The 25,786-nt window shown below is 38.1% G+C and overlaps 2 protein-coding genes across 2 annotated transcripts in view; both read left to right on the top strand.

Moving 5' to 3' along the window:
* LOC141368976 (NLR family CARD domain-containing protein 3-like) overlaps positions 1-6,509 on the top strand; it is a 44,937-nt gene extending 38,428 nt beyond the window's left edge. The window contains exons 7-8 of the mRNA XM_073873845.1: positions 4,590-4,763; positions 6,341-6,509. Of these exons, the coding sequence (XP_073729946.1) occupies positions 4,590-4,763; positions 6,341-6,509 (343 nt within the window). The remainder of the gene's footprint in view (positions 1-4,589; positions 4,764-6,340) is intronic.
* The window catches only part of LOC129441882 (uncharacterized), a 429,034-nt gene that overhangs the window by 150,840 nt on the left and 252,408 nt on the right, over positions 1-25,786 (top strand). The window lies entirely within an intron of this gene.

Here is a 25,786-nt window from a genome sequence, read left to right as displayed (position 1 = left end):
AGCTCTTCAAATCTTTAAAACAGAATTACAACAAATAACTCTACATAGGCTGCCATAAGTTCTATAACTTGCAGTTAATTTACATCACCAAATGTCGACTGGGGGGACTTAGTGAGCCACAAGCTGCTATTCCAGATCGCAGCTCCGAGTACAAAGGGATGCGTGCGCGCGACGCTGCGTTGGTCGGCGACTCTGGGATTCACACAGAGAGTGACTCAACTCAGAGCTTGAATCCTGGACTAGGAGAAACGAGCCTTGCTCGTGTTATTAACCCACTGACTATCATGTAGGCTGATCTGTTGCAATATTTGACTGGCACAATGCTGCAGCAATGCTGCTGAAAAATCTGCCACCGACGGACGTACACGGCTCCTCTTGTTGACTGAGTCACTCAGAGTGACGCGAGTGGTTCACTCACAGGACCCGTGCAGGAGCGGGCGGCTCTGTCTGGTACTCACTCACAAGATCATGTTCTTGCGCAGATGAGTGACTGTGTGGCTGCATTAGCCGAAGCCTACATCGTGGATCTTTTAAGTCAATCTGAAATAGGACACGTTCCTCTCACTTCCAAGTCAACAAAGCCTGACATCTTCTAAACTTGGTGTTGATATATTTGTCGTTATGAAACTAAACACATCAAACTTTTAAAATTATGTTATTGATAATGTTACTGAACAAACTACAAACAAATAAAGCCTTTTAATAACAGACAAAATAAACAAAGGATTTTTATTTTACAAAGAAAACAACTTAGAACAAAAAGTAAAACTATCCAACTTAAGGAAGCACTGATCACAATGACCAAACATTTTCAATAAAACATCAACATCTCAGACAAATGTAGACAGATGACAGAAATAAGAACAGCCTGTTTGGTAATAAGAGAGATTTAATGTCTTTTCAGTTGGGCAGTGGCTGGAAGTCAGTTAGTTCTTGTGTTTCTCTTTCCTTCAGTGATTCAGCTCATTATCAGGTGTTTTCAATAATCAAAAAATAATCACTTAAAGGCGGAGTCCACGATGTTTGAAAAACGCGTTGGAAAAGGAGACGGGCCGACTACCAAAACACACTTATAGCCAATCAAATCAAATCAAATGCCGGGTTGCGTATGTGTGGGGCGGGTCTATCAACAGAAGGTCCAGATTCTATTGGGGTAGGGGCGTGTTTGTTTAGGTGATTTCAAATATCAACATTGGCTTTCAAACATCATGGACTCCGCCTTTAAATGATCACTTAAGTGTCCAATTGACTCTAATGTTGCATTTACACCAGCCACGGTATGGGCGGAAAAAACGCGCTATTCACGCGTAGTTGGACGCTTGAACATTTCAGTTCACTCGCTTCATCCACGCATGCAATTCTAGTCATTAGAGAAATTCACACGGAAATCCACCTCATGGGAGGGGCTTCTGCGACTCCGCGGAGACTCCGCCACTCCGCTCGCTTCCTGTAATCACGTCACTAGTACAGCAAGGTCCTGATTGGTTAACGCCTTTCACGTCTTGGTAAACAAAAGTTTAATGCATTTAAGGAAGGATTGTTCCAGTGCACCTGTGCACCCGTTGTGGAGGTGGGAGGTGAAACATAAAAACAACCGAAAATTCTTGGGGCAGCCCCATATGTCGAAATTTCAGTCAAAAACGTTCTATTTCATGATAAACAATCTCAAAACAGGGCTTTAAGTGTAAAATACCGAACTTGTACTTTAAAGCAACACTATGTAGTTTTTTTACCTTTAAATAATGTCTCTAAAATTATTTCAGTGATAGAACAACTTTTAACTGGACAAATTGTATTGTACTAGCTGCTACAAGCACACTCTGAAAGTGGCGGTGGAGGGTAGGAAACACAGTCCCGCCCCTCCCCCTGCCTGCAGAAGAGTGTCTGACACAAGGCACTGTTGCGCTTTCCAACCACATGGGGGAGCTGTAAGTCATATTTACATGGAAGCTACAAAGTGTTGCTTTAACACACTGCAGGTTAAATGAAATAAATTAATTCAATTAACACAGCGTGATTGACGCAGACACAAGTCGGACTCGGCTTGGACTCGACTACAATCCTGGTGTAATGTCCATCAAATTGACATGGTTAAAATCTCCAGAAATAACATAAAACGCGTCAGGGGGCTTTTTTGAAGAGAGACTATGTTTCCATTTATTTCCTCAAATGCTTCACTAGCTTCTGCGCTCGGGGGAATGTAAACAACAATAAACACCGGTGTAAACTCTCACGGTAGATAATATGGCCGGCATTTGATGTTCATATATTCAACATTTCCAGAGCAGTAAGTGCTAATAATGGAACATTTAGTGCACCAACCTTCGTTGATATACACGCAAAGTCCACCTCCTCGAGTCTTTCCTGACCACCGACTCCTGTCTGCCTGGTGGAGTAGCATGCCGCTAATCTGGAGCGCCGAATCTGGTACGTTGTCATTAAGCCAGAGTTCCGTCACTAGAAACACGCAACAGTTCCTCATCTCCTTGTACATATTAATCCGCAGCCTTAATAAATCCATTTTGTTGTCCAACGCCCAAACATTAGCTAGAAGCTAGAAAAAGGGACGGAATCACCAGTCTATTGTTGTTAGTCTTTAGCTTAGCCAGCAGGCCTGCTTGCTAGCCTCTCTTCTGCCTCTGAACACACCGCTTCCTCTTACCTCTGAGCCGGCATATACAGTATTCCACTGCCAAGGCATTGTCCTCATAAGTCCCATCCTTCCCAGCTCAGACTTTAGGTTCTGTGATAGTTTTACCCCTGCTGAAAAAAAACAGCACGGGAATTATGCTGGTCTATGCTGGTTTGATGCTGGTTTAGCTGGTGGTCACCAGCATACCTGCACCAAAACACAACATATGCTGGTCTTGCTGGTATAAACAGCATGGGATGCTGGTACTAGTGCTGGTATAGCTGGTGCTGATGCTGGTTTGGTGCTGGTGTTCACTAGCAAACTAGCAGAGGCGGACAATCCATGTGCCATGAGTAAAAGTCCTCTCCAGTATTTTGTTCCAATCACCTGTATTTGCTAATTAGCACAGTTTTTCAGCAGGAGGCGACCTCCTGGCTCGTTGGTGTTTTAAGCCCTCAACGAAGCCTTCAAGGACTCTACGTGCCCCGAGCATTTTAGCCAATCACAGCACTGGTGCAAGATATCGAGCCTTCTGCCAGCTTCTGGCAGTTTGAGCTCACCGTTGGTCAGGTGAGTAGCACAGATATGGTAAGATAGGAATGTGACTGAACTTGAATTTAGCTCTAAATGTTTTGAGGGTTTAAGTGACGTGTTGCCACGTGTCTGTGGCGCGACTTTCTTTTTCGTGCCAGTTACATGTATTGGTTACCCAACTGATTTTCCTTTTTTTTGTCGCTTGGGATTGGGGTTAGGACAACTTTCTGTTACAGAATATTACATCCTCACCCTAACCCAACTCTAAACCACAACCGAAAACGGTTTAAAATTCTGACATATAAACCAATGCATTTATGCTAAACCCAACTTTATCACGTGAAAACAGCCAAAAAAATTTGAGGAAAACCACAAATCTAACCACAATCCTTTGCGACAATGGTTTGAAAAATGAAAATACATAAGACTGGCACAAAAAGAAAATCGTGCCACGGACACATGAAGACGTGAAACACGTCACTTAAACGCTCGAAAAACTTCGAGCTGAATTCAAAATCAGTCACATTCCTATCTTACTATATCTGCGCTACTCACCTGACCAATGGTGAGCTCGAACTGCCAGAAGCTGGCGGAAGGCTCGATATCTAGCACCAGTGCTGTGATTGGCTGAAACGCTCAGGGCACGTGGAGTGCCTTCCAAGCAGCGCTGCCTTGAAGGCTTCGTTGAGGGCTTAAAACAACAACGAGCCAAGAGCTCACCTCCTGCTGAAAAACTGTGCTAATTAGCAAATACAGGTGATTGGAACAAAATACTGGAGAGGACTTTTACTCATGGCACATGGATTGTCCGCCTCTGCAAACTAGCACCAAAACACAACATATGCTGGTCTTGCTGGTATGCTGTTTCTTTCAGCAGGGACGTCATACTTGCTATTAATTTCGTCATACTTTTTTATTATACCTCAGAAACACGCTTGCACACATGCAATGTTCCCTGCAATATTCCTTACTGTGGCCAGCGAAGCAGAGAAGATACTAATAAAACCTCATAAAACCGGGAGCTCAAGAAGCCCCTGCACTGTTGTTGTTGTTTTCTGTCCTTCAATAATTCTGTTTTTCAACAGTAGATGTCATTAATGCTCATTCATTACTTCATTAATCACTCCATTATTTAATTGACATAAACACTGCTTCAGTGTCACTTTTACACTCAGTAGTGTGATCTCATATAGACAGCAGTGGAAATCTAACACTGGGGATTTTGCTTTGTAAGTTTGTGTGGTGTAAAATGTATGTAGCCCATAATTATGGTGGTGACAGAAGACAAACAGATTCTGTCAGTTATATATCAGTGTTAAAGGGAGATACTGTTGGACTCACCTGCAGTGTTTTTCATCTTGGTGTATAGTTTCATTTGCACTTTTCAAGTTGTTTCAATTACATCTTGCTATTTCTCTTTCAGTCTAAGTCGCTGTAATCTCACAGAGAAAAGTTGTTCAGCATTGGCTTCAGTGCTCAGCTCAAACTCCTCAAGTCTGAGAGAACTCAACCTGAATGTCAATAACCTGCAGGATTCAGGAGTGAAGCTGCTCTCTGATGGACTGAAGAATACAAACTGTAAACTGGAGATATTACAGTAAGAAAATCCTTAAACCAGTAAAGTTAAATGTGTGTTTGTATCATGTAAATTCATTAAAGATCTTTATCAAAGTTGATCAGAATCATCTTCATATCATGTTGCTTATCATACACTCTAAAAAAAATCTATAAAAAACAGACAAAGTTCTATATAAAATATAAAGGAATTTCCCGTATTTATGTTTTACAGGCGTTTTACCTGTTTTTTTTTTTAAAGGGGTCATAGCATGAAAATGTTGGCATTGCCACTTTGTAGGTTTGAGCAAAAATGTGTCGTTTTGGGTGTGTTTTTTAAAATGCAAATGAGCGGATGAAGTGCAAACACTGATCACAATGATGGTGGTTTGTTTTAATTCAAACTCAATTGTGCTGTCAAGTCCTTCTTTTCTCTTTCTTTCTCTCTGCATTAAAGGGCAGTGCAGTGGTTGGATAGTGCAGATTAAGGGGGCGGTATTATTCTAATAAGATATCCTTATGACATCATAATTAAAGCCAAATTTCAATGACCTATTTTTGCTCACACCTACAAAGTGGCAATGCTAACATTTTTATGCCATGGCCCCTTTAATAACACATTGCATTATGGGTGCAATAACTCCTGCTACAATCTTTCACTTTTGCCTCTCTATCATCATCTCTGTTTAAAACATAAAATTACAACGTGCTAGCAGAGATATTTTCTAAACATGGATGATTTTTAACTTCTGAGCAACTGTTGTCAGAACAAGATACAAGTGTTAAACTATTCCAGCATCGACACATGTGATTTAGTAGACAAATCTTCTTTCTGACGTGATGTGTAAGTCAAATGGATATTTACCACAACATTTATCACATTAAATCTACAGTTTGTGTTTGTTTTAGATTCTTTTGAAGTCACCACTATGGTGATTAGTGTTCCCTTTTGTTAGGCTTTTGTCCCTTGAACTTCACTGAATTGACTTCACTCTATTAGCAATTGTGATAGTATTTCATTAAATGGGTCATAGCGTGAAAATCAGACTTTTTCCATGTTTAAATGGGCCGTGGCACAAGACTTTAAGATGTCAAATAAATAGTTGTTGTCCTTAGAGCACATATGTGAAGTTTTAGCTCAAAATTCCATATAGGTAATTTATTATAACATGTTAAAATTGACACTTTGTTGGTGTGTGCAAAAATGTGCCGTTTTGTGTGTGTCATTTAAAAAGCAAATGAGCGGATGAAGTGCAAACACTGATGCAATGATGGTGGTTTGTCAATTGAAACTCAACTGTGCTGTCAATTATTTTTTCTCTCTCTTTTTCTCTGCACTAAATGGCAGTGCTGTGATTGGATAGTGCAGATTAAGGGGGCGGTATTATTCTAATAAGAGCTCCTTATGACAACATAAATAGGGACAAATTTCAACGACCTATTTTTGTATGTCCTTGTAGAGAATGGTTTCCCAAAACTAAGTTACTGGGTTGATCTTTTTCACATTTTCTAGGTTGATAGAAGCACTGGGAACCCAATTACAGCATTTAAACATGGAAAAAGTCAGATTTTCATGCCATAGCCCTTTTTAAGCGCGAGTTTTTCTCCTTCTGTCTGTAGGCTTTGTTGCTGTGATATTGGAGATGAAGGTTGTGCTGCTTTGGCTTCAGCTCTGAGATCAAACCCATCACATCTGAGAGAATTGAATCTGAACTATAATAAACCAGGAGATTCAGGAGTGAAGCTGCTCTCTGATCTACTAAAGGATTCAAACTGTAAACTACAGTAAGTGACTGTCAAAACAATCAAAATATTTTATGTCGTCAATGCTATAGAATCCCCCACCTTTCCCCGCTGTAAAAAAATAGCTTTTACTCTGAGTAAAGTTAAAATGACTTACTTTTTACTTTTACTTGAGTAGATTTTTAGACCAGTAACTTTACTTTTACTTAAGTAGAATATTTTATTACTCTTTCCACCTCTGTGCATATCTAAATGCCGAGGCAAGTGTCAAGTGTTCAGTCATTTAATAATAAAGCCATCGGCATTACATTGGCTGCAGCTCCCTCGTCCACGGAGCGGATGTTGTTGATACACAAAGAAAAAACCTTTTTTTATTAAAAGTTTTTATTAAAAGCGGTTTTAATGCTGATAAGCAATCAGTTATATTTTGGCACCTTGTATTTGTGTTGATCAGTTAAAGTAATTTAAATCTTTAAAACTGGATCTAGAGGCAGAGGACGCTAAATCTGTCATCTCATAAGCTTTGCTTATCCCGTGCGAACCGGCCACACGAAACTCAGACGTAGGGATGTAATTTTTTATTTACACTAGGTCCCCAGATAATACTAATCCCGTGCGAATAGTAACAGAGATGGTGAGAAAGAAGATTTTAATTCTGCTTCAGTGTTACTTTTTAACACTCTGTAAGATTGCAGGGTAGTCTGGAAGGAGCCTGATGAGTGAATCAGGTGTTTTTCATATAAGGAGACATCTAACGGCGCATTCACACGGGGCGTTAGCGTTAACGCATAACGGAAGGCGTGTCTGAAGCGTGGCCAACAGCCAATCACACTGGCCGCGACACAAGCTCCGTTCTTCCATAAACGTAATTGCCTGGCTCTGTCTAGGTAATTTGCATAAGGCGATCTGATTAGTTGACGCACGCGTTGCTGCTTGAAAAGTTGAGAAATGTTCAACTTCTGCCACGAGCAACTGCACTGACGCAGCGCCGAGGGATCCACTATTAAGTTCGGCAACGCATGACGTCACCCATTAACCGTTAAGGGGAAGAGTTAACGCTGCCGCCCCGTGTTAATGCGCCATAAAACATTCTGTGGGGGTCCCGAGGACCTGGATTTGGGAACCACTAAAACAGTGGTTTTCAACTCTGTTCCTGGAGGCCCAATGTTCTGCACGTTTTGTATGTCTCTTTTATCTGACAGACTCAGTTCAGTTCATGGAGATCTCTTCAAATAAGCTGATGATTTAAATCAGGTGTTAAATAAGGGAGACATAGAAGAGGGTGCAGAGCAGTGGGCCTCCGGGAATAATTTTGAGAACCACTGGTCACCATTATGGTAATGAGTGATCTCTTTAGTATGGCACTTGAAGCTTCATTAAAGTATTTTACATCCAACTATTGCAGAAATCTTGTAATAAACACATTTGCTTGAACTATTGTGGTAGAAGAGTGACGTATACAGACTTTTTCTGAAGTCACATGATTTGACACTAAGATGGTGTATTGTGACATTTTCTGGCTTTATCTGGGTTTCACGACTCGTGCAAACAGTAGATAGGAGTTTTCATTACTCAAACACGCTCTGATGGCAGAAAGAATGTGACCGGTCGTTTTTGTGAACCAATCAAAATGGTCGCCACTGGTTCAAGCTCTCGGCGGAGCCTCCAAGGCAGCTTCTGCAGTGAAGCAGTTCGAGCTCACCGTTGGTCAGATGAGTAGCGCAGATATGGTAAGATAGGAATGAGACTGTTTTTGAATTCAGCTCGAAACGTTTTGAGCATTTAAGTGACGCGTTTTCACGTGTCTGTGGCACGACTTTCTTTTTCGTGCCAGTTTCATGCATTGGTTGTTCAATTTTTTTCCTTTTTTCAAACCATTGTCGAATGGGATTGGGGTTAGATTTGTGGTTTTCCCACATTTTTATACTGTTTTCGCGCGAGGATAAAGTTGGGTTTGGGTTAGAATGGCATTGTTTTTACGCTTATTTGTCAGAAATTTAAGTTGTTCTTGCTTGGAGTTGGGGTTAGAGTTGGGTTAGAGTGAGGATGTCATTTTATGTAACAGAAAGTTGTTCTAACCCCAATCGACAATGGTAAGAAAATAGGAAAAACAATTGAATAACCAATACGTGAAACTGGCACGAAAAAGAAAGTCGTGCCACGGACACAAGAAAACGTGTCACTTAAATGCTCGAAACGTTTTGAGCTGAATTCAAAACGGTCTTATTCCTATCTTACGATATCTGCGCTACTCATCTGACCAATGGTGAGCTCGAACTGCTTCACTGCAGAAGCTGCCTTGGAGGCTCCGCCGAGGGCTTAAACCAGTAACGAGCATTTTGATTGGTCGTTTTTGTGAACCAATCACATTCTTTCTGCCCTCAGAACATGTTTGAGTAAGGAAAACTCCTACGTGCTTTTAAACACAGCTAATTATTTCCATTTGGGACGAAACAAATGATTGGCTTGCGCGACTGTCACTCTCTCTCGCGACCATGGCTACCAATCAGTGGCGGATGCAGAACGTGACATATGGGTGGGCATGGATTAAGTCCGGGTGGGCCTGAATCTATGGGTGTCACTTTTGAATAAGAAACTATAACAAGTCTATAAAATTCGTCAAAACTTCAGAACACTAATTTAAGCAGCATACACACACACCCGAACTGCACGTCACATTTTTGACTTTATTGATATTTTAAATTGTAATGCAACGTGACATTTATTAAGCCTTTTTGGTAAAAAAAATATTGGGCTCTCATAGCCTACAAAAAAGAACCTGCACACAGTGACAGGAAATATAAATGAACCCAAAAAAAATTATACTTTTTTAAATAACCTATTAAAGTGTTTAAAGGGGACATATTATGAAAATCTGACTTTTTCCATGTTTAAGTGCTATAATTGTGTCCCCAGTGCTTCTATCAACCTAGAAAATGTTAAAAAGATCAACCCAATAACTTCGTTTTGGTAAACCATTTTCTGCAAGAATGTGAAAAATAGGTCATTGTAATTTGGCCCTTATTGTAATGTCAGAATAAGGTAATACCGCCCCCTTTATCTGCACTATCCAACCACAGCACAACCATTTAGTATGGAGAGAAAGAGAGAGATAAAATATTTCACAGCACAATTGAGTTTCAATTGCAACAAACCACCATCATTGTGATCAGTGGTTGCACTTCATCCGCTCATTTGCATTTTAAATGACACACCCAAAACGGCACACTTTTGCTCAGACCTATTTTAGACTTAGTTTACATCTTAAAAAAAATCTCATAATATGTCCCCTTTAAATAAATACGGCTACTAAATGCTTAAAATGAAGCTTCTAACATCATATTCTCTTCATGCAAATCACTAAAAATATATTTTCGTTCTCACATATTTAAGTTAAAGGGGACATATTATGAAAATCAGACTTTTTCCATGTTTAAGTGCTATAATTGTGTCCCCAGTGCTTCTATCAACCTAGAAAATGTTAAAAAGATCAACCCAATAACTTAGTTTTGGTAAACCATTTTCTGCAAGCATGTGAAAAATAGCTCATTGTAATTTGGCCCTTATTGTGATGTCAGAATAAGGTAATACCGCCCCCTTTATCTGCACTATCCAACCACAGCACAACCATTTAGTAGGGAGAGAAAGAGAGAGATAAAATATTTCACAGCACAATTGAGTTTCAATTGCAACAAATCACCATCATTGTGATCAGTGGTTGCACTTCATCCGCTCATTTGCATTTTAAATGACACACCCAAAACGGCACACTTTGGCTCAGACCTATTTTAGACTTAGTTTTCATCTTAAAAAAAATCTCATAATATGTCCCCTTTAACTTACTAAATAAAGAAAGAAAAAGGGAATTGCTAGAATAATGTTAGACTCTGGGGTTAAACGAAATGACAAATAAATAAACATTTAATATACTTTTTGATGAGCACAAGAGCAAGCCTACTCGTGAAGAGCGGAGCCGAGGAGCGCGCATATCAGACGTGAACGAAAGGAATAATGGATTTAATGCTTTCACTTCATTTCCTGACAGTTTCACTTGTTAGTGAGGATAGTAATGGCTAACAAGATGACGGCGAATTACATACAACATAATTACCTAACTAAATCTGAGAGAATGCATATTTTTTCCTCCGCCCGACGGCCAAGGCGCATCATTTTATTTTAGCCCGACAGGAATTCGCCATAGCCCGTAATGGACGTCGGGCAAGCGATTTTGCGAGGTTTGTTTTGTAGAAAGACTTTCTTTAAAGTGAATTTCGTTTTGTATAAATTGTATCTTAATATTAATCAATGTTTGATCAAACAATTGCCTCGATTTAATAAATAAGAAGCAAACCAAGAACGTCTGTGGTGTGGATTGAAGTCAACCCACTATATTTCCGCAGCCTACGTCTTTCTGCTTTAATGCATTTCTTAAATTAATGTCTCAATTACACAGTATGCTTATAGGTTGTTATGATAGGCTATTTGTTGCTTAAAACTTGATAACCTGCGCGAGGACGTGGATGTACTGAAGAGCTATTTATTTACATAATTTAAATTACTGTTAGTTTAAATGTACTTACATTAAACAACTATACATCATTAAAAAGTGTTTTGATTTAAGATTTAGTTTTTGACCTTTATTTTAATCTGAGAATCCTAGTAACAGTAATTTCTTCATTTTTGTCAGGCGTTATGAAAATGAAAAACGGTACATACCTTTAATTTGAAATATAACCCTCAGCCGCACTCATTGATAAAAATACTCCTCCGTGATCGTCATGAAAGCACTCGATAAAACAACATCTATCGGGGCTTTTAATTCAAAGTATGCATATTTGGAGAAATATTACTTCAATTTTATATGTTTACTTCAAATTTCTGCAGTGGGGGTAATATTTCACCCATTTTTATTCAAAACATGGCGATATGAGCAAGCTGGAGTCCTGTAAGCATTCACACTCAGTTTGTTTCATTCATACGTGAAGCCGGAGGGCGCTAAAGTCTGAAACTCTTTCATAAACTTTCATAGAAAGAATAAGACGTCAGAGCTCAGCTCAGCTGTCAGTCAGACAGACGTGAACTTGAACAGTGACCTGCAACGAGCGATCGCTGTTTTTATAATAACATGCAAATAAAGATGTTTTGATGTTTTAAAACCATGGAGACAATAAACACGATTAAGATTATATATGGTTTGTCTGTATTTTTAACGCTATGTCTGTTATTTTCATAACAGTACTGTATATTATAATGCTATGCTAAGCTAACAGCATAAATAACATAAAATTGTTTATTTTCGGTCTTATTTTATGATCCAAAGCCAAATCAGATCACGCATGATTGTTTAAGCACTCGACTGTTGATGTTATAATGTGAGTTTTATTATAAATGCTTTTATTTGTAGTGTTTTGATGGTATGCTAAGCTAACGTACTAGCTGTTCTATAAACATCTGCTGTCTGGAGATATGAGATATGTGTTTCTAGGAATAATTTTGACTGGTAAAGCTTCTTTAAGGTAAGTTTCTTTTTGTAAGAAAGGACTTTAATAAAAAGAAAGTGAATTGAGACAAAAGGAGGAAATAAAACACTAAATAGAAATTATGAGCAATTATTATATTGTTTATAATAATAAAATAAACATTTAGACAGCCATATCCCGGATTAAAAGTTGTTAATGACTCATCCGGATGCTTATTTAATGAGTCTGTTTAAAACACGGAGCAATAGGACAATAAACTGAAAGGATGTTGCGAGATATAAATAAACAAACATTAGCTTAGCATTTTTGCTGTTTTCTCTAAATAAATTTACATGACATGGGTCTAAAAAACATTTCATAAAATACAGAGTTTTAGAGGTATCATCTTCAGATTTCAAACAGAACATGGTCAGACCTGTGGCTTTATCTGCAGAGCATTTCTAGATTGCTCCAAGGCCAATTTCATTTATATTTTCATAACAATATTTCATACATGTTTGGTGGAGTTTATAAAAAAGAATAATTTAATCTCTCTATAACAACTTTTTTCATTATGAAAGTAACTAATGTTCACCTCTTAATAAACTTCCAAGTGTCTGCTTTCAAATGAGACCAAACTTATGCTTTTAGTGCAAAGACTTTATAAACTGTATCTATTTTAGTTTGGCTATGACAGTTTTTGTGGGGGGGTTCGGAAAATGGAATGAGGGCTAACAGGTTAAAAGCAATAGGCTATATTGTATAAAGTGTAGCAATAAACGTGGCGTGACTTATAGTGCTGCTATATCGCTATATCAAACAACATCACTATCAGATGTTTTCTTTCTATTTTTTACCCCGCTGTCATATTTGTTGTGTGTTTATGTTATTGAGAGGAAAGCGCGCAGCACATATTTATAACGTGTTGTTATTCAAAATACGTTTTCTACTTGCTTGCAAAAAAAGTTATCAAAGTGATGGCTGAAAGCTGCTCGGGAATATTTCATTATAACGCAACATTCAACTGCTTTAATAGTTTTTAAATAGTTATCAGGCTTACTTATAATTTTACTGTTTTTAACATAACATGCAATAGATAAATTACACCACATAAAGTAGTATACATGTCTAACTATACAGGGTAGTATTTTTTACATTTCTGATTGGGCGGGCCAGCTGTCAATAGCTCCGCGCCTGCTACCAATCCTGTTGCTATGGGATCTGCCCACACATGCGCACACCTGATTGATTTGAGAGTGCACGGGGCACTCTAGGAAGAGCAAAAGTATGGCAGAGAAAGTGCATTCAGAACTCACAGTACCTGCATATCCAGTCAGCGAAGACAAACGAGGCAAAAAAGGAATAAACGAAGAAATCAAATGAGAGTAAATATCGCGTGGCTTTTCCTCGAGTCGACGATGCGGTAGCAGTATTTTCCTTGGAGTGTAGTCCTCATCAGAGTCAACAATGCTTTCATCACAGAAACTCTTACATGCACAACACCGTTTATGTTATGAATCTTCCACGAAATTCACCTTCATCACAGTGTAACTGATGGTAATGAAAAAACTTGTATCAATGCAACCTGTTTTTAATTTTGCCTTATAAATATAACTAGCTCGTTTTTACCGAATCAAACAAAATATATTTTTAACTTTACCAGTATTGATATGCTAGCTTGATAGTGAGTACTTAAAGCTATCGTATTTGTTTATATTCATAGTGATAAAGTTAGGTGTATTATTACATGTGATTGCTTTGTCACTGGTACCACAATAAACTTCATCAAAGTTTTTTACGTCCTCATAATTTTTTCTTACAATAGTATAACAACAATTAATGCACACACACACACACACACACACACACACACACACACACACACACACACACACACACACACACACACACACACACACACACACACACACACACACACACACACACACACACAGTCAGGCATACATGGTTTACGGGGACATTACCATAAGCGCAATGCATTTTATGCTGTACAAACTGTTTATATAATCCACACCAAGATTGGTGTTAAAAAAACACTAAATCAGTGTTAAAGTTAATAAGATAATGAAGGGATTAAGTCATTAATAGTGGACACCTGCTGGTCATTCCGTGTCAAATCAACTCAATTTTGAAATTGTTCATGTCTTAAAATTTTTATTTTGTTGACTTTTTCTTGAGAAAGTAATACTAAAATGAGGAAGAAAGCCAAATTATTAAATGCAATAGATAAAATCACCATAGTTAAATGAACACTATCATCATCTCTGTTTGAAAACTAAAATTACAACTTGCTTGCAGAGTTACATGGATGATAGGTTTAACTTCTAAAGAACTGCTGTAAATCTGGTTAATAAAGTAAATCACCATTGTGCCGATTAGTGTTTCCTTTAGTTGGGTACTTGGGTCTTGAAGTTTATTGTTAGTTTTCTTCTGCTCATTGTGGCAGTGTGTTTATAAAACACATCTGTTAAAGCAGAGGAACATGAGAGAAATGAAGTCTATAACTGTTACTATGTTAATTAGTATGAAAGTATAAGTATTAGGATTCAATGATATCATAAAAAAGTAATCACTGAATATAAGTGTTTAATTTATGTTCTGCCAACCCTGTGAGGCTCCCATGAAATCCAACAGTGCTGTAAAAGTCCACATAACCTGAAGAGTTCAATATTTTTTACCCAAATCTAATCTGTGGTGTAAGTCAGACACACTGAGACATCAACAATCAGCCTATAAAACACAATCATGGTTACAATCAACAACAAAACGTCATGCCGCAATGCATGCTGGGTACCAGGATTGTAGAAAACTCATTCATAAATCCCATCATGCATTGCAACATGACAAAAGGTGTGTTCGACTTCATGCGGCGCTGGGCAGACCGATCGGTGGCTGACTTGAAGCAGTGCTTTCCGGTTAGTACTTTTGTCCGACTTAAGCTGGCGCTGCAGGCACGTGACTGTGTCATGTGGTTTTTAAGTACCGCGAGAGCGATTCGAGATCAGCCGCCGGAGTCAGCCAGCGCAGCTTGCGAAGAGGAGCTGCACGGGCTGTAATGACGACACAGCTGTTTCACCATTGGTCGGATTCACCACATGACAACAATCACGTGTGTTTCGTGCTTATTTTCACGCCCTCAGTTCCACAAATGCTCACAAATCTGTATTTTTATAACAGTTAAAGCTATTTTCATGTAGTCGCGATGTTATATTGTTTCATCTTCATCAAAATAAAATGGATAAAAAACGTAGACCCAACTACATTGGTATTTAAATAATTTATGCTTATTTTGAACTTTATTCTTGTAAAAACAGATGCTGTAAGCCTCTTCAGTTCCACTCGTGCTCATACACGGACATTCAAAACAGTATAATTCACTTTTTATGTAGTTTACATCTTACAAATCATGTTTAATGCAATTAAGCAAGCAAACAGCACGTGATCAGCCATGCCTGACGTAAATGCAGCAAACTACGGGAACCACAGCGCGTCCGACTTCACGTCTCCGTTTTCAGCTCCTCCCCACCTGCACGCGGCTAATCTCGCCGATCGGTTGCATCCAGCCACAGCCGATGTCGAACACACCTAAAAATTTTGCAACTTTCTTACCATTAACTGTCACCATTGTTGAGATTTGTATCAGAAATCATGAAGTCTCTCTTAAGCAAAAAACAAACAAAAAAAACACACTAAAGCATAATGGCAGTCTTATTCAATACAATGTCATTTGCATAGAGATTTTTAAATGCCTGTTTCTTCATAATTAATTTGTGATCAAATGTTTCAATGATTTATAGAGGAGAATATAATAAAAATAATCAATCTGAGAAGGTCTGGAAGGGCTTCCCTCTACATGAAGCAATGAACAAGTGGTCTTACTGAAACATTGTTGCTATTGCTAAAAGAGGAAAGTTAGATCAGTGAAGATCAAGGGACAAATGCCTAACTAAAGGAAACACTAATCACAATAATGGTGACTTCAGATGAACTCATAACAAACACATTTAATGTGATACATTTTGTGATAAATGTCTATTTGATTTGTTTGACATCACGTAAGAAAGAATATTTGTCTACTAAATCACGCGTGTGGATACTGGAATAGTTGAGCACTTGTATTTTGTTCTGACAGCTGTTTAGAAGTTAAACTTATCCAATTAGAAAATAACTCTGCAAGTTATCATTTTATTTTTCAAACAGAGATGCAAACGTGAAAGATTGCAGCTTTTGGAGGCATACACCCAACAGTATTCATCTCAGGGGTGCAAACTTGTCACCTTTCGGCGAAATTCGCCGTTTTTGATCCAAAATAGGTCATTCTTGTGATTCGTCTAGATCCGATGAGTTTTTGAAAATGAGGGGTGAGGGGGGTCTGCGACAGGGCAGCAGTAAATGAAATTATGAAAATCATGTCTAGCTATTGTGGTAATGATGTCAGTTTGGCGGGTTATGTTTTACAATTTATAGTCACCTCATTTGCTGCCGAAGTTTAAAGGGGTCATATGATGAAAATGTTAGCATTGGTGTGAGCAAAAACAGGTCATTGAAATTTGGCTTTCATTATGATGTCATAAGGATATCTTATTAGAATAATACCGCCTCCTTAATCTGAACTCTCCAACCACTGCACTGCCGTTTAGTGCAGAGAGAAAGAGAGAGAAAAGGAGGACTTGACAGCACAATAGAGTTTCAATTACAACAAACCACCATCATTGTGATCAGTGTTTGCACTTCATCCGCTCATTTGCATTTTAAAAAACACACCCAAAACGACACATTTTTGCTCAAACCTACAAAGTGGCAATGCTAACATTTTCATCATATGACCCCTTTAAGCAGTCTGCAGATTGAGCGCACACACTTAACTCATAGTATTTTCTCATTCGAGGTTACGTGCCCACGTCACGTTGCTGTGTGCGTGGTCATAAAAGCTTAAAGGGGACATATTATGAGATTTTTTTTAAGATGTAAACTAAGTCTAAAATAGGTCTGAGCAAAAGTGTGCCGTTTTGGGTGTGTCATTTAAAATGCAAATGAACGGATGAAGTGCAACCACTGATCACAATGATGGTGGTTTGTTGCAATTGAAACTCAATTGTGCTGTGAATTATTTTATCTCTCTCTTTCTCTCCATACTAAATGGTTGTGCTGTGGTTGGATAGTGCAGATAAAGTGGGCGGTATTACCTTATTCTGACATCACAATAAGGCCCAAATTACAATGACCTATTTTTTCACATGCTTGCAGAAAATGGTTTACCAAAACTAAGTTATTGGGTTGATCTTTTTAACATTTTCTAGGTTGATAGAAGCACTGGGGACACAATTATAGCACTTAAACATGGAAAAAGTCAGATTTTCATAATATGTCCCCTTGAACATTTGTACACCGCAGTTTTAAATTAAGTGATTTTAAGCCATTGAAACACAAACAACAGTGCTATATGCGCTATATACCTGTTTCTGTTTGAGAGGAGCGTGGAAGCCGCGTATCCGCTTCTCATTAAGCTTGTGAGTATTTTTGTCGCTGTATTAGCCTTTAATACACACATGCGTAAAAATTCCCAGTTTTTGCAAGTGTCCTCATAAACACGATAATTCAGGGCTTAAGAGAAAGTAAACAGCTAAAAGAGAAAACACATGTGAAACAGTATATTAGATCCGGAGTCAGACTTCGGTCTTAAAGGGGAAGTTACCTAATTTTGCTCCTATCTGTCACTCGTGTTAATCAAACAGTACTGAGAGAAAATCTCTCACTGCTCTTAACTAAATCACTTTTCTACCTTTAATAACATTTGTACGTCGAATTGTACATGAGTTTGATTCGAGTTGCTCGTTCAGGGTTCATATTCTTATGGTGCATTTACACCAACCGCGCTACCCAGCCAACATTGCTTGGTGCGGCCAATGTAGGCCCCATATTGGCTTGCAATATGGGCACCAAGTTGGTTTGTCCGCGGGTTCCATGCTGGCCCCATCTGACTTAGCCCACATGAACCTTCTGTAGAAACTGAAGCCAATGTGGACTAAACCAAAGTCAAGTATGGGTGTGGTTGGGTTGAAGAAGTGATGAAGTTAATTAGATAATGAAGAGATGAATGAAGTGATGATTGATCATTAATGATAAACACCTGCTGTTAATAAACAGAATCACTAAAGAAAGATGAACAAGAAGAGAATAAAGATAAAATACCAGCAGAACCACAACAACTACAAAAAAATAAAATAAATAAACATTTCTTGGTGGAGCCAATGTAGACAGCAAAATCCCAAGTGTTCAATGAATGCTGCTCAGTGTTTATTTAGATCCACACTACAGAGTGTTAAAAAAGTAACCTTGAAGCATTTTACATCTTACTTGTAGAGTTATTTATTAACTTAGGTTTAGATGTTGGCTGTTTCATTTAAAGTCACCCTTATTGTGATCAGTGTTTGTTTTAGTGGGGCTCTTGACTCTGTTTTTTAACTTAATTATTATTTTCTGGTTGCTATAACTTTTGTGTTTAAAACATGTTTGTTATGGCAACGAAACAGATGAAAATGTCAAGTGTGATTCTATGGCGGTGGTTAGGATATAGGGTCTAATACTGTCATGTAAAAAACTGAGTGTTTGGTTGTTTACCAAATATATTTTTATGTCAATAATGTGATACTGAAGTATGACATCTGGCACTCTCATATCAGTTTGTCATTTTAAAGAAAGTTGAAACAATGTACAGTTCAAAATTAACTGTTGTATAATTTAGACACCCAAACATAAAGAATCAGAGTATGGATCTCAATAATGGTGACCATAAAATGAAAAGCTTTATGCTGCAATGCATTCTGGGTATCAACAAATTACAAATCTTATCCAGAACTCCCAGAATGCACTGCGGCATGAAAAAATCATGAACACTTTGGCATTTTTCTTTGTCACCATTGTTGAGATTCATACTCTGAGACTTGATGTTTGTGTGTAAAAAATTACAGCATGGTTAATTTTTAAGTACACATTGTTTCAAAATCTTCAGAAAGACAAACCGCTTCGATAGTGCCAGATATCATACTATAGTGTCACATTACTGAGAGAAAACGATACATCTGCTAAATGAGCAAACACTAAATTAATAAAAAAAACATTTTCTAGATGATAATGTTCAACATTACGTATCAACCACCACAACAGAATTGCAACATGGTCTCTTCTTAACCATAACAAATATAACACACAAAGTTATAGCAGCCAGAAAAAAACAAACAAGCTGAAACCCAAGAGTCAAGAGTCCAACCAAAACAAACATTGATCACCATAATGGTGACTTTGAATAAATCAAAGAGATCAAAAACAGAAAAATCAAACAGAGATGGTGAAAGAAAAGATATAGTCACAGATTAACTCCACACTATTTCATTTGTGTGGACCTTAATAAACACTGAGCAGCATTAATTTAACTCTGGGGATTTTGCTGTCTACATTGGCTCCACCAATAATTTTTATAGAATGTTTGTAGTTGTTGTGGTTCTGCTGGTCTTTTCTCTTTATTCTCTTCTTGTTCATCTTTCTTTGGTGGTTCTGTTTATTGGCAGCGGGTGTTTATCATTGATGGTCGGTCGTCGCTTCATTCATCTCTTTATTGTCTAGTTGACTTCGTCACTTCTTCAGCCCAACCACACCCATACTTGACTTTGGTTTAGTCCACATTGACTTTAGTTTCTACAGAAGGTTCATGTGGGCTAAGTCAGATGGGGCCAGCATGGAACCCGCGGACAAACCAACTTGGGGCCCATATTGCAAGCCCATATGGGGCCTACATTGGCCCCACAAAGCAATGTTGGCTGGGTAGAGGCGTTAAGCGCGAGTGATTTCAATGTTAAGTCAATGTGGAGACACGTTGACGCGCGTCAGGAGGTCCCGCGGCGCGGAATAGGCGTTCGGCGCGGAGCGGAAGACGCGTTTCCGCCTCATTCGCGCGTGAAGCTCGCGCAAAATGCGCGAATTGAGCGTTGTGCGCAGTACGCGCGAATGGTGCTTTTTGTGCATTTTGCGGATCACGCGAATTTGCGGCTGATGCCCGAGTTCGAAAATTTTAACTTTGGCGGAATTTCGCGCCGCTTTAACCAATCAGGAGCCTGTATGCTGCTGTGGTGGCAGCCCCGCCCCGAGTCACTCATTCAAGCAGTCACTCGGAGCTATATGACACAAGTTTTTATTTCTATAGGATACAGGAATAAAAAGGACCTCGATTTGAAGAGTGTCAGTAAGGACTTTGGGCAACCTGGTAAGTTGTAATACACACTTTACTTTTGAGTTAGGTTACGTTTATCGACCCGCGCCGTTTATTTTCCCCCTATAGTAAGGTTACCCAATACAAACTGGTAACTCTCTTGATAAATGCACAATCAACATCAGTCATCTTGCAAACAGACACTCGCACAGCAGTTGCCCCTCCCACAAGAAGCGGAGTTTGCCTCGGACGCGCGTCAAATGCTTGCTTTTTCGGCGCGTCTACTCCGCTCTACACGCGCGAATGCATTCAAAGTGTTCAAGCTGCAAACTAGGCGCGGTGGACGCGATTTTGACGCCCAAAACGCGTTTGGTGTAAACCCTGCATTAGAGCTATGAGGTGGTATAGTTTTGATTGTCATGTAAAAAAACTGATATGCTATTTTAATTTGCTTACCAAAAATAGTTTTTCTGTCAGTGATGTCATACTGAAGTATGACATCTGGCACTCTCATATCAGTTTATCATTTTAAAGAAAGTTCAAATACTGTATAGTTCAAAATTAACTGTTGTCCAATTTAGACACCCAATTTAAAGAATCTGAGTATGGATCTCAATAATGGTGACCATAAAATGAAAAGCTTCATGCTGTAATGCATTCTGGGTATCAACAAATCTTATCCAGAACTCCCAGAATGCACTGCGGCATGAAAAAAAATCATGAACATTTTAGCATTTTTCTTTGTCACCATTGTTGAGATTCATACTGTGAGACTTGATGTACGTGTGTTTAAGTTACAGCATGGTTAATCTAAGTACACATTGTTTCAAAATCTTCAGAAAGACAAACCACTTTGAGAGTGCCAGATATCATACTGTAACATCACAATACTGAGAGAGACCAATACATCTGCTAAATGAGCAAACACTAAATGAATAAATATATTTTCTAGATGTTCAACATTACGTATCAACCACCATAACAGAATTGCAACATGGTTTCTTCTTTACCATAACAAATATAACACACAAAGTTATAGCAGGCAGAAATACTAAACAAAGAGTCAAGAGTCCAACTAAAACAGCCACTGATCACAATAATGGTGACTTTAAATGAAACATCTAAACCTAAGTTAATAAATAACTCTACAAGTAAGATGTAAGATGTAAAATGCTTCAAGTGTTACTTTTTTAACACTCTGTGTAGTGTGGATCTATATAAACATTAAGCAGTGTTAATGTTAATTTAACACGGGGGATTTTGCTGTCTACATTGGCTCCACCAAGAAATGTTTATTTATTTTTTGTAGTTGTTGTGGTTCTGCTGGCATTTTGTCTTTATTCTCTTCTTGTTTATCTTTCTTACCGTGTGTCTCAATCAGCTCCCTTGTTCAGTAGTCAGGGCACTGATCAGGGAGTCGGCCATTTTAAGGGCTGTCTCAATCGCAAAATCCGTTCAGTGCACTGGAACGTTCGTTCCCTAAAAATTCCCACAATGCAACGCAAAAACCAGTGAGCATCGATGGTCCCTATGTTCCCTAACCGGAAATCACGTGACCGTTTCTGAAGCTCGCCAACTGGACATCACGTGATCCAACTCAATAAACTTTATGAAATGTTACAGAACTTTTATAAAGACAAATGTTTGTTTTAGTTGTAAATATAAACACATTGCTACACAGTAAGGGACCACAATCTACTCAATATTTAAAATAATAATATTTATTTAAAATTGTAAATATATTTATTACATTTAAAATGTAATTATATGCCTCCAATTTTATGCACAGATATGCAAGAGAATAATGACAGCATTTTTCACAATGTACTGTTTTTAAAATTAAGTCAGAGAGATGTTGGTTTTGCCGGTTGTTGATGAGTAACAGCTGTGAGTGATTACAACGCGCTTAAGCAGCCACGTGACAGAAAAATAAGTGAACATCGTCCCAATGTGAAGTGAGCTAGGGTCCTTACCAGTGCCCGAACCTGTGTACACGATATACTGATTCACGACCTCGGGAGCTAGGGAACGAATTGAGACACACGGGTAGTGATTCTGTTTATTAACAGCAGGTGTTTATCATTAATGGTCAATCATCACTTCGTTCATCTCTTCATTATCTAATTAACTTCATCACTTCTTCAACCCAACCACACCCATACTTGACTTTGGTTTAGTCCACATTGGCTTTAGTTTCTACAGAAGGTTCATGTGGGCTAAGTCAGATGGGGCCAGCATGGAACCCGGGTGCAAAACCAGCTTGGGGCCCATATTGCAAGCCCATATGGGGCCTACATTTGCCCCACCAAGCACTGCTGACTGGGTGACAACTGCCATTAAGTGTCATTTACTCAATTATGTAATTTTTAATGCAAAGATGACATTTTTTGAGATATCTTTGTTATGACAACTTGACACATAAACCAATACAACATAACTTGTTATAAATCATAAACAATAATTATCAAATTAAGAAATTACCTGGGTTAACATTACATTAAACTGTGATTTAAATGTCATTAAGTGTTAATACTATGTCAAATATTATTAATACTCGGTCAAATAAACATTATGAACTGAAGAATATTCATGATGGTGTTATAAAACTATTTAACAGAGTATTAACACTTAATGACATTTTAAAGACAAATTCAATTTGTATAACTGGTAAAAAGTGGTCAGTTTTCATGTTGTTTTAGTTAATGTCAAGTTGTCATGACAAGTTATGATGTATGGGTTAATGTCAAGTTGTCATAACAAAGATATCTCATCTTTGCAATAAAAATGACATAATTGAACAAATGACACTTAATGACAGTTATAAAACGGTTAGTTCCAATCCTTGATTCTGATTGGTCAATAGGTGTGCTTTATTCACGATAAAACACTGCTATGACCGCTTCACCCAACGGTGATATTTAATATCACTGCGCCCTTAGCAACACCCTTAGCAACACATAAACATATAATGAGACAAAGTCTGAGAACAGTTTGTTGTTTTTATTTGAGCTTTCATGTTATTGTTCGCAGTCAGGGACTATTTTTTCTAGTGGAAGGAATGCTTTTATTGATTTAACTTCATGAAAGTTGCACTAATATTTTTTTTACTTTAATATTGTGTGGTAACCGTTTTATAAAAGCAATAAGGTACTCGAGGCAAGTGCTGCATCGTGAATAAGCAACGGCCGAAGGGGTTGCAGGCACTCCGCTTCGCGTCGTGCCTAACAACGCCCTTCAGCCGTTACTTATTCACGATACAGCACAGCCTCTCGTACCTTATTGCTTACTTGTCATAAACGTCCATAAAATCTCCTTCATATTCATGACACGTGTCATGTCAGCCTTATGAACACCCATTCAAGTAAAGTAAAAACTTTTTCATGTGTCGTCGACCCACAACCTAAACAGTTTATATGTGAAGAAATCCACGTATTTACTTCTCACTGCTTTTTGATGGTTTTGAGAACAATTACTCATGAGTCGCCCTCTGTCATTTACAGAATTATACAACGGAGAGCACATCAAGCATAAAAGTCTTGTAGGTTTACTGGGGAGCCTGCAGGTTCACACCGTAGAGTAGAGCCATGCGAATTGCAAAAGTGTAAACAAGGCTTAACTGCACAAAGCTAAAAAGAAATCAGCAACTGTGTGCTGATTCCACCACTTGCCGCGTCACGTGTGAAAGTGCCTTTAAAGGAAAACACCACCTTTTTTCAATATTTTACTATGTTCTTACCTCAACTTAGATGAATGAATACATGCCTATCTTTATTTCAATATGTGCCCTTCATCTTTGCACAGCGTGTCATGAATGTGTTAGCATTTAGCCTAGTCCCATTTATTCCTTATAAACAGGGAAGAATTTAGAAGCCACCAAACACTTCCATGTTTTCCCAATATAAAGACTGTTACATGAGTAGTTTCATGAGTAAGTATGGTGGCACAAAATAAAACGTGATTTTTAAGTGAATAAAAAATGAGAACTATATTGTATGACGGAAGAGCACTTAGTTTGCAGCACTTCGACCTCTGGCGCAGTAACATCATCACTAAGTGCTCTTCCTCCATGCATTGAAGATAGACAGTTTTGTATTAATTTGTCTAAGTTGAGGTAAGAACATAGTAAAATATTTAAAAATTGTGGCTTTCCACACTCAGCGTTCCACACTCTGTCTCAGTCGTGCAACGTGCAAGTGTGAATTTGAATTTCCTTTAGCGATAGTTATAATAACACAAATCACATCACACTCAATAATTCAATCGCCCTTGCTTTTTTTCCCACTCCAACATTTCAATTATTGCCCTCTAAAAGCTGCACAGATATATTTGCTTACCTGAACTCTGGTGTCTGGTCTGAACTAGTTGATGCATGAAAACAGCATCCTGACTGGTTGACTGGCTCAAAGTATTTTAAATTTTAAAAATACAAAAATACTCATCTTAAATGTACTGTATTTAAATACAAATTACATTTCTTTTTTTTCAAAGGCTTTAAAATACAAAATACTATTTTTTTTTGTATTTCAAATACATATTTTAAATACATGTATTTGAAATATGCCCATCCCTGGATATAGCATAGTTAACGTGTCATTATACACTATTCATGTCCCTGTAAACCACATTTGCAACCCCCCCAAACCCCCCCCCCCCCACACACACACACATTATAATACATAAGATAAAATGTATAACAAATTATTTAAAAATAATGTGGTGGTAATGAGGCCATAACGTGAAGTGGAGTTTACGCTGCAGAACAGAACTGAACAGTGTTGACAATCAACAAAATCTTAATGCCGTAATTCTTACTGGGTGCTACTGATGAGCACTTTGTCATTAATGTTTATGTCACTATTGGTGAGATTGTTGCTGGGTTTTGATATCGGTGTGTGATAGTTTAAAGGCAGAGTAGGCAGGTTTAAGTCTAAAAAAGTCTAAAACACTTTTTTCCAAATTTGTTTAAACTCTCTTTATATTCCAATACATAAGTAAAATGTAAGTACTCTGAAGAAGAGAGTATAAAAATCGAGTATCTGTAGACCTCTCACGACTGTTTTAAAGCCGCTCTATGCATTTTCGGCGTTTTTGTCAAACAGCGACCCCTAGAGTTGCTGGAGAATACTTGCAACTGTCGTAATTTCCCACTCTAGTACTCCGAAGATAATGACTAGGTAATGTTTCACAATTTCATACAAATATTAGGCTACTGCATAGTCTACTAAACTACAGATGATGGTAATAGGATAATAAGAAGTTTATTCCAAGTGTAGAGTGATTATAATAATAAAGTACAGCGTTTGCTAGCTTATAATGTTTTTACATGACTGCAGCTAAATCACAAGTAAACATTACAAAATGCCATGACAAAGATAATTGTGTACATTGCATTATTTCATAACATTGTTCGTTATAATGTCACTATACATGATTATTGCTATTTATCATAAAAGTTTGCAAATTGTGCATGTTTACACTATTTACAACCTCTAGGCTTATTTATGTCTGGGGGGCGCTCCCCGTGCCCCGGGCGTTTCAGCCAATCACAGCACTGGTGCTAGATATTGAGCCTTCCACCAGCTTCTGGCAGTTTGAGCTCACCGTTGGTCAGGTGAGTAGCGCCGATATGCTAAGATA

Source organism: Misgurnus anguillicaudatus, chromosome 2, assembly GCF_027580225.2.
Source record: "Misgurnus anguillicaudatus chromosome 2, ASM2758022v2, whole genome shotgun sequence".
NCBI classification, from domain to species: domain Eukaryota; kingdom Metazoa; phylum Chordata; class Actinopteri; order Cypriniformes; family Cobitidae; genus Misgurnus; species Misgurnus anguillicaudatus.
This window is presented reverse-complemented; position numbering and strand designations above follow the sequence as displayed.